Source organism: Trachemys scripta, chromosome 10, assembly GCF_013100865.1.
Source record: "Trachemys scripta elegans isolate TJP31775 chromosome 10, CAS_Tse_1.0, whole genome shotgun sequence".
Classification (NCBI taxonomy): Eukaryota; Metazoa; Chordata; order Testudines; family Emydidae; genus Trachemys; species Trachemys scripta.
In genome coordinates this window covers 84,340,298-84,353,783 of record NC_048307.1, presented here as the reverse complement: position 1 = coordinate 84,353,783, position 13,486 = coordinate 84,340,298, and the positions used below count along the sequence as shown (strand labels likewise).

The following is a 13,486-nucleotide window of genomic DNA, read 5'->3' as shown; positions in this document are numbered from 1 at the left end:
ATCTCCCTGGAAGTTATCAAAGACAAAGAGCCTGATCCCCAGTTGGTGTAAATCAACTTAACTCCTCTGACTTCTGTGGAGCTACACCCATTGCAGGAAAGATGGGGACATACTGGAGAGAGTCCAGAGAAGAGCAACACAAACAATGAAAAGTCTAGAAAACATGACCTCTGAGGGACAATAGAAACAATGGAGTTTTTTTAGTCTGGAGAAGAGACGACTAAGAGAGGCCATGGCAACAGTTTTCAAGTATATAAAAGGTTGCTATAAGGAGGAGGGAGAAAAATTATTCCCCTTAACCTTTGAGGATAGGACAAGAAGCAATGGGCTTAAATCGCAGCAAGCGCGGTTTAGGTTGGACATTAGGAAAAACTCCCTAACTGTCAGAGTGGTTAAGCACTGAAATAAATTGCCCAGGGAGGTTGTGGAATCTCCATCACTGGGGACTTTTAAGAGCAGGTTTGACAAACACCTGTTAGGGATGTTCTAGATAATACTTAGAGTGCAGGGGACTGGACTAGATGACCCCTCGAGGTCCCTTCCAGTCCTACGGTTCTATGATTTACACTAGCTAAGAATCTGGCCTCAAAAGTCCAGAAAATGTTGTTTGAAAGGGAGTGTCTAAGAAAGAGACGGACAGATCTATAACTAGTTACTCCCAATTAACACATGCGCCTCCTGGAATCTGCCCCATTTTAACATGGGTTGTGAACACCATGCCATGCAGCCTTCCATCCCTTGCTGGGCAAGTCCTGTGCTCTCACCACCAGACATTCCCGTCCTGAACTCTGAAGCTACCACAAAAAGTGTTTACATGTTTAACAAGAGCAAAAGTTCCATTGGTCAGATATGCACTAGGGCCCCTGGTGTCCTGAGGGCACTCTCATTTGTACGCACACACCTCATCTTCTCTGTGCAAATGTTATCATTTGAGTGTACAAAGTGCACTCTGATCTGGGTCCCTGAACTGTACCCACTGGTGATTGGATGCACACAATCAGAGGCCCTGAGCCAGGCAGAAGAACGAAGGCCCAGGTGGTGACATTCTGAGATGGCCTGGGATGTACAAGTGGGGTGCATTCTAGGATATGCTTCATGGAACCCCACTTCCCATTATACTTAGTGGTTTGGCATGAAGCTCTCAATGGATGAGCAGTATAAATTCCCCGCGTTGCACCATTAACCGTCTATTCCATCCCAGGGACCTTACACCAAGGGTTAAATCGCAGTAGGCTGTTGTGTTGCTCAGCAGTTCTGTGACCAGGTTCACCACCAATAAACAGAGCCTACATCTCCTGAGCGTGACCAGCCACTCCAGTGTAGAACTCCCGAACCGTGAACGCGGTCGGCTGAAGTTATTTACATGCCATGTGGCAACTAAAAGCTGAATAACTTTCCGAGCTGTGTAAAGGCGTGTGGGTTCCCCAGGTCAGACAGTGACCAGTTTAATTGTGCAAAGCATTTTTGATTTAAGGACAAAAGAAAAATCAAAAATAATTCTCAGGCAACAGAACTTTGATGCTTTTGATTCTAGTGTGAATAAGGCAGGGTGGCAATTCCCTGTTGGATGTTAGAGAGATTTGAAGGAGCTAAAATGGGGCTGGTTCGCACCTGCTTCCAAGCCTTGTTTTGCTGCAGTATCTACAGGTACAAGTGGGGAATTTGAACCAGTTGCTTGTTCTCTGCAGGTTCCGAGGTATCAGTTCGGGAGGAGTCAGACACTGATCCAAACCAGAGCGATGAAGCAGAAACGGAGACCTCGCCAACGAAATCTCCAACTACTCCTAAAGCCGTCAAATGCAAAAATTCATCAGGTAATGTGTGTGCAGAAACTCCTCTAGCACTGGGATATCTGCACAACTACGTTCAGTCTTTGGACCTGATTCTCCTCTCAGCTCCACTGGAGTAAATCAGGAGAAGTTCCACTGAAGTTGATGGAAATACACTGGTGTAAAACTGGTGCATATGGGAAGAGAAGGAGGACCTTTCTCATGAATTTTTTTTTTCTGCAAGAGTGGTGACGGGGGCAGGGTTTTGTCTAGTTGCACCTGTGTCCTGCAGATGTTGCGCTCTGGCCCGGTGGATGATTACCTTCCTCCAGGGCTGCAATGCATTCTGCAGTGAATGTTCCTGTGCTGATGTGAGCACTGGGGTGGCTCTAGGAGCCACGCTCTTTGAGTGTCTTGTCATGAATAGTTCTCCTCTCCTTTCTGAGGGTGTTAGCAACCTGAGCAGCAGCTGGAGTGTGCTTCAGAAACTGTGTTAGCCAGAGTCCCTTTGTGAAGCTGTTCAACCTGGGCTCTGAACGGCAAGGCCTAAGAATCCGTGCTGCGTCATCGTTTATGTCCGCCTCAAACGTCTATGCTCATAGATTCTCATAGATTCTCATAGACTTTAAGGTCAGAAGGGACCATTATGATCATCTGGTCTGACCCCCTGCATGCTGCAGGCCACAAGACCCTTCCCTGGACTCTGCCGTTGAAGTCCCCAATCCTGTGTTTTAGTGACTTCAATCGGCAGAGACCCTCCTGCTAGTGATCCCTGCCCCATGCTGCGGAGGAAGGCGAAAAACCGCCAGAGGCTCAGCCAATCTACCCTGGAGGAAAATTCCTTCCCGACCCCAAATATGGCGATCAGTAATACCCCGAGCATATAGGCAAGAGTCTCTAGCCTGACCCTTGCTGGCCATTATGCTATTCATGTACCATTGCTTGGTTTTCCTCGGCTACTATGTTTTACCATTAAACCATTCCCTCCATAAACTTATCCAACTTAATCTTAAAACCAGACAGGTCCGTCGCCCCCACCGTTTCCCTCGGAAGGCCGTCCCAGGGAGGAAGGTGTCCCAGGGAGGAAACTAGGCTTGCATCCCATAAACGGGTGTGTGTGTGTGTGTGTGTGTGTGTGTGTAGAGATTTGTGAGAATAATAGACTGTGACACAAGAAGTAAGTATTGTATAGCTTTGTGGGGAGACGCCTAGAGAACATGAAAATCTTTCTGTATGTTCTAACCATTCTGCAGGATTGACTAGAGACCTCTGTCGTTCAGAGAGATGTTTAATAAAGCCTAGAGGGAGGATAGAATCCTCTCGTAAACTCCCCCTTGATAGATGTTTTTAATTTCCGTAGAACACTCTTGGTTTACGCCCTGCTAAAGCGGAGAAGGTGGCAGTTGTGCAACGAATTCTGGGGATGTTGCTCATGCGTTTCCGAGGGCAGCATTTGGTCCCATGAGAAAATGGTTAAATGAACTGGTAAAGGTGAGGAGACAACCTTTCCCTGCTATGCCTGACATTGTTCTCCTGCTTCCTTTTCTAGATTTCTCATTGTTTTCTTATAACAATGGAGTCGTTATGACGTCCTGCCGGGAGCTTGACAATAACCGCAGTGCCCTGTCAGCTGCTTCCGCTTTTGCGATAGCGACTGCGGGAGCCAACGAAGGCACGCCGACCAAGGAGAAATATCGAAGGATGTCATTAGCAAGTGCAGGTGAGGGAAAACAATGCTCTGTAGCTTGGGGCAGGTTGGAGTTATCCCACTTGGAGAGAAACGTGAGCTACACAACTATGGAGTACGGTACAAAGAGTTTATTTATAGGGCGACCATCACCGCTGTATCTGGTTACTGTTTCCCATACAGCATCATCCCATATTATTCAATAGGATGCTTCCCTTACAAAAATAGACCAAAGGATGACCCACAGTAGATCGTGCAGCAGCAGCTCCAGTGAACACCGGCCAAAGAGACCAGTGGCCAGGTGGTCGGCTGGCCCTCAGCTTGGGCTTGACCTGTGGTAGCTTTGAGTCTCTTGCCCCTGGGTGCCCAACATGAGCCCCCACTTGTGGGCAATCTCGCTGTTCCCGGCGGGCGTTCAGCTCACTCCTCGAGTCCTTTTCAGAGCCCGATTCACAGTCCCCTTGTCACTAGCCTTTAGCAGCGCTTCCCCGGCCCCGCAGCCCTCCAGGGCCTTCGCTCGTGTGCAGCTTGTCACGTCCGACTGCCTCAAACGGGGCTGAAGGGAAAGGTTAGCAACTGCCGCAGCCTGAGCTCCCCTTGTTACTGGGGCAGTCGCTGTCCCTGTTCCTGGGAAAACTCCCCGCCCCCTGCTGTGGCCAGTCTTACCCATTTAAACTCCACTGCGCCAGGTGGAGCACGCTCGGCAGGGGCACCGGAGTACAGGAATGCTCGTGAGCCTTTCCACCGCAGGGATGGGGGGTGCCCGGCTCCAACATACAGGCTGCTCACAGGTGCGGGAGCTGGGCACAGTGGGAAGGACGGACTCTGAGAGAAAAGGGTCCCAGACAATTTAGCCCTGTGCAGATGATGCTCGGTGTATTGTATTGCACCCGTCCATTGGCATGTGCAAATGCCAAGTCTCCACTTGCATGAGCGGTTTTATTTGCACACACAAATCCAAGTGCTTGAATGCACCCAGCTCTCTCGGGTACCAACCAGAGCCTCTGCCTACAGACAGCTTTAGTTCTCAGGGTTGACCTTTCAACTTAAGAGAGTGTTAACTGGCCATTCGGGCTTTTTCACATTCTTTCTGTTAAACTGTTCATATTTTAAGTAATTCCTAGAATAACGGTATATGTGCTAAGTTATTTGCAATGATTTTAGGCTTTCCCCCTGACCAAAGGAACGGGGACAAAGAGTTCGTGATAAGACGAGCAGCAACCAACAGAGTGCTGAATGTGCTGCGCCACTGGGTCTCCAAACACTCGCAGGTACTTGGGAGCCCTGGGGCAAAGGGATGGTTGCGTCTCTATGGCTGTGGGAGGCAGAGGCTGCGCTGAGGCAATAGGATGAGATGTTACTGAACGATAATGGGACGATGAGCCGGCCTGTTCATTACGGTGAAATTCACCCAGTGCAGAGGGCCCTGTACAGGGCCCACTGGACCCCTCCAGTCCTTAATAGGCCTTCTATGGGCTCTCTGCTTGGGGGCGAATGCCACCGTGCACTGACTGGCTGAGCATGTTGGTCATCAGCCTTTTCCCGCATTTGTGTAATTCGCACAAGTAGAGAAAAGCTCCCACCTGCTGCAGAGGGGAGGCCGAGGAAGCTGCAGATGCCGAACAGAACAGTCCCTGACCTGATGGCAATGTAACAAGCGCAGAGCATTCAAAGCACCAGGATCCTCATTGTTTTTCCAACCCGGGTACAGAAATCCAAGGCTGGGTCCTAGCAGTGGGCTGGGTTTGTGTGTGTGAGAGGACGGGGCTGTGGGAAGAGGTTAGTAAAATGTGTTAGGGATGAAAATGGCCTGACGGCTGCTCAGCTCTCCGTGGCGCCATTCCCCTTTCTCTCACCTGCCCCTCGATGCTGGCGTTGTCTGTGGTAGGGCGTGGAGCAGCAGCAGCTGTGCAGTTTATTAACAATCATGCCCCAAATTCGGCTCTGTCCAGGCGCCGTTTATGATGCTAATGCAAAGAACAAAGTGAGTACAGTGCCCTCCCTTTCCAATGCCTCTCTGGAAGATCTTCTGCAGCAGGAGCAGATTGTAACTGACAAGAGGACAGGCTGTTTTTCTTCCTTAGGAGGAGCCGACAGCATGTTCTGTCTCTTCTTGCAGGCAGAGATACCAGAGTGATTAATCGTGGAGAGGTTTTTAAAGGGAAATAAGACAGGGAACCTGCCTGTAATGAGCTATAATCTGAGTAACGTGTGAAACCCTTTAATGGTACATACTTTTGGCAGGACTTTGAAACCAATGATGAACTCAAATGTAAAGTGATCAGCTTCCTGGAAGAAGTTATCCATGATCCTGAGCTCCTGACCCAGGAGAGAAAAGCGGCAGCCAATATTATAAGGTACAGGGGATGCGTGTTTTCCCAGAGCATCACGCTGCCTGTTAGCAGCTGCCACCGGCTTTCCCCCAGGATGGAGGGGGGGTAGTGTGTTCTCTGAGCAGTTTTACCAGTAATTAGAGTCTATGATTCGGGAAGCAAACATCAAAGATGGGCCAGACTCTCTGTTCAGTGACACTGCTGTAAGAGCGGCAAGTTATCCCTGCCCAGGCTGAGTTTATATATTTAGATTTTTACAAACTCCAGTAAAAGAGCACAGCCCCTCCAGGGCCCTGGGCACCGTTCAATACTCCACGAACAACATACCAAATAAAGCGTCAGAGGGGAGCCGGGTTAGTCTGGAGCTGTGAAAAGCAACCAAGAGTCCCGTGGCACCTTATAGACTAACAGACGTATTGGAGCACACGCTGGCGTGGGTGAATACCCACAAAAGCTTATACTAAATAAACAGACCCTTCAGTTCCCCCCAATTGAATCAGATAACCCAACAACAGCATAAATAGAATAGAAATTAATCATCCCCCCCCCCATGATCTCCAGAGTCCCACACCACTTCTGGCAGCCCCGCCCAGCACCCAGCTCCCCACAGGCGAGGGAGAGGAGTGGGACTTACAACCCGCTCTGACGGCTGGTAGAGCCCTGAGGAGGGAGCGAGTTCCAGGGGTCAGCAGCAGGAGTAAGTGTCATGACTGGGGCTTGGGTGGTCAGAGTCCGGCGCAGAGTCAGAGAGTCAAGCCAAGGGTTGGAGCCGGAGTCAGAGACCAGGGGCAGGAACCAGGACAAGTGAGGAGAGCAGGGCTCAGGAGGCAGGCGAGGCGGCAGGGGCCAAGGTAGCAGCCAGCCAGGAATTCACCCAGTTGGCCAGACAACCTCCTATGCCTCCTTCTGGGACCCACAGACCTGGGTTCGAGACCCAGGGATCCTCACAGTACGACCTATTGGCCAGTCCTGCACTGCAGCACGGTGAGTTGTCCCTGCAGGGAGGACTGCTGTGGCACTCTGTGCAGGAGGCGCCGTCAGCACCGGAATACCTGATGGCAGGACTGAGCCATGCCATGGCCTCCTTGGCGTGCTAAAGGCTGCCCATTTCCAACACACCTGCTACCTCTTTTTGTTAACTTGCAATGAAGAGAAGTGTGCAGGGGCTGGAGGGGGAGGCGGGTTGAGACGTGCTGCTGCCTCGGTGCATAGGTGTTCATGCTTAACCTTCTCTGCACCAGGGACAGTCTCCCATCACTCTGTATCTGGAAAGCAGCAGCCCGGCATGCCTTGCTTCCCTGCGCATGAGGACTTGCAGGCCCAAAGCCTTAACTAGAAAACTCTTGGGGCTGGGAGCCAGTCACACATTTCCCATCCTCCGGCTGTCACTGTTTGACACGTGCTTTGTGAGCAAGAGCAGGTCCGTCCGTACGGTGTGCCAGTTAACAAAGGCGGCCTGTGGATCTTCCTCTGTTCAGTGATTGTGCTGACTGACATTAGGATGGCGCTGCTCGTGTTCAGGCACTGAGCCTACGGCCGCTCAGCATGTGGCATTCCCACCAAAGTCAACGGGAGGCCGTGGTGTGGAATAGCCACTGAGACCAGTGGGAAAGAGACACAGACCCCACCACTTCCCACAGGACAGTATTGGCTCACCCCTTTTCAGTGTGCAGGGCTAGGTTTGCAGACCCCTGCTGACCCTAGTGGGAGTTGGACTCACAGGGATCTGAGGTCGCAATTTGGCACATTAACTTCTTATTTTTAAATAAGTAAAGTGACAAATCTGACTCCACAGAAGCAGCTTCTTCCATACTCCTAAAAGTTGACTCTATCAAACTATCAACTGAATGACGCTCTAAAAGTAAAGCTGTGCTCTAGAGCAGCGGCTCTCAGTCTTTCTGGATGACTGTGCCCCTTTCAGGAGCTGATTTATCTTGCAAACCCCAAAGTTACACCTCACTTAAAAACTACTGGCTTACAAAATCAGAGAGAAAAGTACAGAAGTGCCCCAGCCACACTGTTCCTGAAACATTGCTGACTTTCTCCTTTTTACCATACAGCTATCAAATAAATCAACTGAAATCTAAATATTATATGTCAGTGTATGGTACATAGAGCGGTATAACCAAGTCACTGTCTGTATGAAACTGTAGTTTTGTACTGACTTCGCTAGTGCTTGTTATGGAGCCTGTTGTAAAACTAGGCTAATATCTAGCGGAGTTGAGGTACCCCCTGGAAGAGCTCTGCGTACCCCCAGGGGTCTGTGTACCCCCAGTTGAGACCCACTGCTCTAGAGCCAAGAAATGTGTACAACCTATTGTTCTTTCAGTTAAAGTAACGCTACCTTTTCATTGCATAGGACTTTGACTCAGGAAGATCCAGGAGACAATCAGATAACCCTGGAGGAGATCATACAGATGGTAAACGCTTTTCTCCCCTCACTTCTTTTAATTACCATCAAGTTGATAGAGTGAATTACTAATATTCTGCTCTGAGACACCCGGTCAGTTTTTGCATAGCCTAGATGTATGTTAGTCTGATCAGCTTGTAACCCCTCCAGCAGTGCTTTATTTGAACTGCCCGATTTGTCATGTAACCCTGTCCCTTTGTGATTGTCAACAGATTATTTTCTTTAGGCTCTTTTCTAAGCTACAGCTCTCTGTTACCCTGTGAATCATCTGGCGCTAAAGCTGGGTAAATAATGCACAAAATGTCTAGAGAATTAATGCTTGAATGTTTTTGTGTGCCTGTGCTTTGCCTTTTGTAAAAAGAACAGGAGTACTTGTGGCACCTTAGAGACTAACACATTTATTAGAGCATAAGCTTTCGTGGGCTACAGCCCACTTCTTCGGATGCATATAGAATGGAACATATATTGAGGAGATGTATATACACACATACAGAGAGCATGAACAGATGGGAGTTGTCTTACCAACTCTGAGAGGCCAATTAAGTAAGAGAAAATTTTTTTTTGAAGTGTTAGCTTCCCGTGAACATTGCACTAGTCGTGTTTCACTAGCACACATTCATGGAAAGCAGATTTCAAAGTCCCCTGGGCAAGTATTTTCAGACAATGAATTTTAAATTCACACACACGAGTACCTTTAGTGGGAGGGGTCTTGTGCTCATCCAGTCTGGGACAGAAACTAGCTAACCAAGAAATAAAACTAATTGTAATTGGATCAGAGAGTAAAACAATTGTAAAGCCTATTCCTAGCACAGATTAAAATAATGGACACACATGAAAAGTTAATCTGCTCGCAGGCAAAAAAAGTGAAATTTCATCCAAGAAGTTATTGATTGTGAATTATTGGCATAACTGTCCCCAGTGGGATACAGCTGACCAGTCTCCCCTAGAGCCACAGAAAGGTAATGCACACTTTCAGCTCAGTGCATGGGGAGTTGGTCACACAACTCTCTTCATGTCTGCAGAATTTGTGTCCAGGTTTCACCAGGAACTGGACTGAAATAACAAACCCCCGTATGTCAGGGTTTCAGTTCACCAAAGGGTGGCTTTTCCCCTGGACTGGCAAATCCCCAGACACATGTAACATGTATCGATAGTTGAGTGCTCGTTCTGACTGGGTTCACTTCAGTATTGCCAGCCCCATACCTTCAAAAATCCCGAGTCAGGTCCCAAACGTCATGAGATTAGCTTACAAATCAGAAGATTTATCCAAATAGTAAATGTTGTCTTCTTTTTATTTGCCTTCTGGCTTCTGGTTCTTTAGGGCTCATTCACTTCACGTTTTCAAGCTTTTCTCTACAATCATGAGGGCTAGAAACTTACTTTAGAAAAACCAAAGAATGTGGAGATTCTTGTGCAGTCTCTTGATCCCCGCAGCTGGGATTTTAAGAATAACACCGAGTGCTGCGAGACTCACGGTGAACTCCTAAGAGTTGGCAGCGCTGCCTTCTGGATGTTAAACATGCGCATGAGCACTCAGTCATTTGGGTTTGTTCTGATTTGAGGTTCCATTTCACCCTAACCATGGACTTTGAGACCAGGTCTGGGTCTGGAGGTTGAACTCTGCACAGATACAAAGCTCCAGGATGTTCCGATTCAGGGCTCTGGTTCAGGCCCATCTTGAGTTTTCACCTAAATTTCGTCCCTTGCAGCATTTCCACATTTTGTCCCTACTGTAGAATCAATGGGTTAGAAGGGACCGTGGGGTCATTTAGTCTAGCCCCTGTCAAGAAGCAGGATTTGTTGTTTCTAACCCATCCCAGACAGGTGGCTCCAGACGTCTCCTTTTGAAAACCTCCAGTGAAGGAGCTTCCACAACCTCCCTAGGCCTCTGTTCCATTGTCCCACTCTTCTCACAGTGAGGAAGTTTTCCCTGAGATTTCATCTAAACCTGCTCTGCTGTAGTTTGAACCCACTGCCTCTTATCCCGCCCTCTGTGGCAAAAGAGAACACATTTCTCACTCTTTCATGGCAGCCTTTCACGTATCTGAAACGCCTTAAACGCCTCTGTTCCAAACTGAACATACCCAGTTCCTTCAGCCTTTGCTCGTATGGCTGCATTCCTTCCCTTTGGTCATCTTTGTCGCTCGCCTCTGAATCCTTTCCAGTTTCTCCACGTCCTTTCTATACATTGGTGACCAATGTTGGACACAGTTCTCCAGCTGAGGCCTAACCAGTGACGAGTAGAGCGGTGCGATCATCTCCCGTGACTTGGATGCGATCCTCTGTTAATGCAACCTACAATTGCATTTGCTTTTTTGCAACAGCATCGCACTGCTGACTCATGTCGAGGTTGTGATCCACCACAACTCCCAGATCCTTCTCAGCTGTGCTGCTGCCCAGCCAGTTATCCCCCATCCTGTATTTGTGCATTTGGTTTTTCTTCCCGAAGTGGAGCACCTTACGTTTGTCTTTGTTAAATTTCGTTTTGTTGTCAATAGTTCTCCAATTTATCCAGATCTCTCTGAATTTTAGCTCCATCCTCCAAAGTACTGGCAACCCTCTCCCCAGCTTTGTGTCACCTGCAGACTTAATCAGTATGCTCGCTAGTCCTACATCCAAGTCATTAATAAAGATCTTAAATAACATCGGACCCAGAACAGATCCCTGTGGAACCCCACTTGAGGCCTCCCTCCAACCTGACGTCATTCCGTTAATAGTCACTCTTTGTCTGCAGTTGTTTAAACAATTACGTGTCCATTTAATGGTAGTTCTGTCCAGCCACATTTCTCCAGCTTACTTATCAGAATGTCCTGGGGGACTGTGTCAAAGGCCTGGCTGAAGTCCAGGTATATTATGTCCACTGCATTCCCCCATCACCAGTCCAGTTACTCTCGAAGCAGGAAATCAAGCTAGTTTGGATGATTTGTTCTTGGTAAATCCATGCTGGCGGCTAGTGATCACCCCTTCATCTGCCAGGTATTCGCAAACTGAATGTTTTATACATTGCTGTAATACAGGGGTAGGCAAACTTTTTGGCCAGAGGGCCACATCTGCAAATAGAAATTGTATGGGGGCCATGAATGCTCACAAGATTGGGGTTGGGGTGCGGGCTCCAGTTGGGGGTGCAGGCTGGGGCCAGAAATGAGGAGTTCAGGGTGCGGGACAGTGCTCCAGTCTGGGGCAGAGGGTTGGGGTGTGGGAAGGGGGGCAGGCTCCGGCCTGGGGTGCAGGCTCTGGGGTAGGGCTGGGGATGAGAGGTTTGGGGTGTAGGAGGGAGCTCTGGGCTGGGACTGAGGGGTTCGGAGGGCGGGAGGGGGATCAGGGCTGGGGCAGGGGGTTGGGGCGTGGGGAGAGGCTCACCTCAAGTGCTTACCTCAAGCGGCTCCCGGAAGCAACAGCATGTCCCTTCTCCGGCTCCTAAGCGGAGCTGCGGCCAAGTGGCTCTACACGCTGCCCCGTCTGCAGGCACCGCCCCTGCAGCTCCCATTGGAGCACCAGAGGGGGCCATTGGAGCAGGGCCATGCCGCGGCTTCCGGGGAGCTGTGTGGAGCAACCCCCGTCCCTGCACCCCAGCTGGAGCGCCGAAGGGGGCCATGCCGCAGCTTCCGGAGAGCTGTGTGGAGCAGCCCCCGACCCTGCACCCCGGCTGGAACACCGGAGTGGGGGCAAGCCCCAGACCCGGCTCCCCAGCGGGAGCTCAAGGGCTGGCTTCAAACAGCTCGCGGGCCGGATCCGGCCCATGGGCTGTAGTTTGCCCATCGCTCTCTAGTAGCTTCCCAGGTATCGAAGTTGTGAAAGTTCTGTTTATCTTGCAGTGTAAAGTGTTTGCTGCATTCTCCATTTGGATAGTCTGGCCGCACTTTGGCTGGCATGAGGCCTGCTGATAGGCCTCCTTGACTCTATGGGCACTAGAGATATTCACAAAGAAAATCCACTTTGACATTTTCTTCCTGGAACCCATTTGTACAGAACAATTCCCCTTGGCCTGCAGCAGACTTTAACTAGCCTCTTGACTCCTGTTCCACCTGGCTGGCTTTTAGCTTGCTGCTGTCACTGAGGCTGAAGTCAGCTGCTCAGCAGAGCCAACCGGTATTTTAACTTGAGCAGCCTAGGAGATTGCTAGCACACTCCAGTGCTTCTGCCGGGGAGGGAACCCGGGTCTAATTCAGCTTGTGTTCGAGGGCGTCTCTCCCCGTCCTCCTCCCCAGGATGTCTGCTTGCACAGGGAATGCCAGACACCGTTCTGAAGTCTCTCTGTTTGCTGGAGTGTTTGGTTTCTGGGAATAGCTGGGAGGTTCTGTTCCTGTTCTGAGGACAAAGAGCTCTATCAACATCCACTTGAAACAACGAATGGGAGAAGGGAGAAGCCGCCTTGAATTTCACACCCCCTGCATGCGCAAGCCACTTCACAGATGACCCCTGACCATGACTGACCAAGGTACACAGCTTCCCCCCAGCAACTAGACAAGTGCCTCTTCTGCTTCGCATTGCGGATACTCACAGGACTAAGGCCAGGACTCGACCTGCCGAAGCAGCAAAGAATGCCTGGCTGTTAATTCCCTGAGCAGAGCTGGGACACTGCTCAGACCAAAGGCCGTATTAACATTGCATGGCACACCGTGCAGGATAGGACAATGCAAGCCCTTTCTTTGGCACACATTTGTCTGTAAGAGGGTGGGCTGTGGGCATGGGGCAGGCACCCCCTGGCATGCTGGGGGACTGGACGGGGTCTGTGTTGCACATGGAGCGACCAGGAGGAATTGCAGCAAAGTCATCCAGAATCCCTCCAGGGGAGCACAGGCCAGAGCGGTGGCCCCACCACGCTTTCAGGGGATGCACTATGCTCTCCGCTCCACAGCCAGCCCGTTGGAGGGACCGGGGGGACATGGCCCGGCCTTGCCTTGCCTCTCCTATGCCCTTTCAGGCAGCTAATGCCCATGAAGGTGTGAGCTAAGGTAGGGTTACCATATTTTGTGCCTCCAAATGGAGGACACTCCACAGCCCCCCGGCCCCGCCCCGGCCCCGCCCACACCCCCGCCCCAACCCCGCCTCCTCCCCAAAGTCTCCGCCCCCTCCCCTGCTTCCCGCGAATATTTGATTCGCGGGAAGCCTGTAGCAGGTAAGGGGCGGTGTGGGGGGAGGAGGCGCGGCCCAGGCTGGCCCCCCGGCGTTTCCAGCCTGGGTCGGCTCGGGCCCTGGGGTGCCGGCCCCGGCCGACCACCCCCGGCCCGCCCAGCACTGCCGGCCCCCGGCGGACCCCCCCGGCTCCCCGCCCCGCGGGCTCGGC

General features: G+C 50.7%; 1 protein-coding gene across 2 annotated transcripts in view; it reads left to right on the top strand.

The window, feature by feature from the left end:
* The window catches only part of RASGRF1 (Ras protein specific guanine nucleotide releasing factor 1), an 89,588-nt gene that overhangs the window by 59,032 nt on the left and 17,070 nt on the right, over positions 1 to 13,486 (top strand). For both annotated transcript variants that reach the window (XM_034784412.1, XM_034784413.1), the window contains 5 exons: positions 1,689 to 1,814; positions 3,319 to 3,489; positions 4,621 to 4,727; positions 5,701 to 5,813; positions 8,149 to 8,209. In XM_034784412.1, coding sequence (XP_034640303.1) covers positions 1,689 to 1,814; positions 3,319 to 3,489; positions 4,621 to 4,727; positions 5,701 to 5,813; positions 8,149 to 8,209 — 578 coding nt within the window. The remainder of the gene's footprint in view (positions 1 to 1,688; positions 1,815 to 3,318; positions 3,490 to 4,620; positions 4,728 to 5,700; positions 5,814 to 8,148; positions 8,210 to 13,486) is intronic.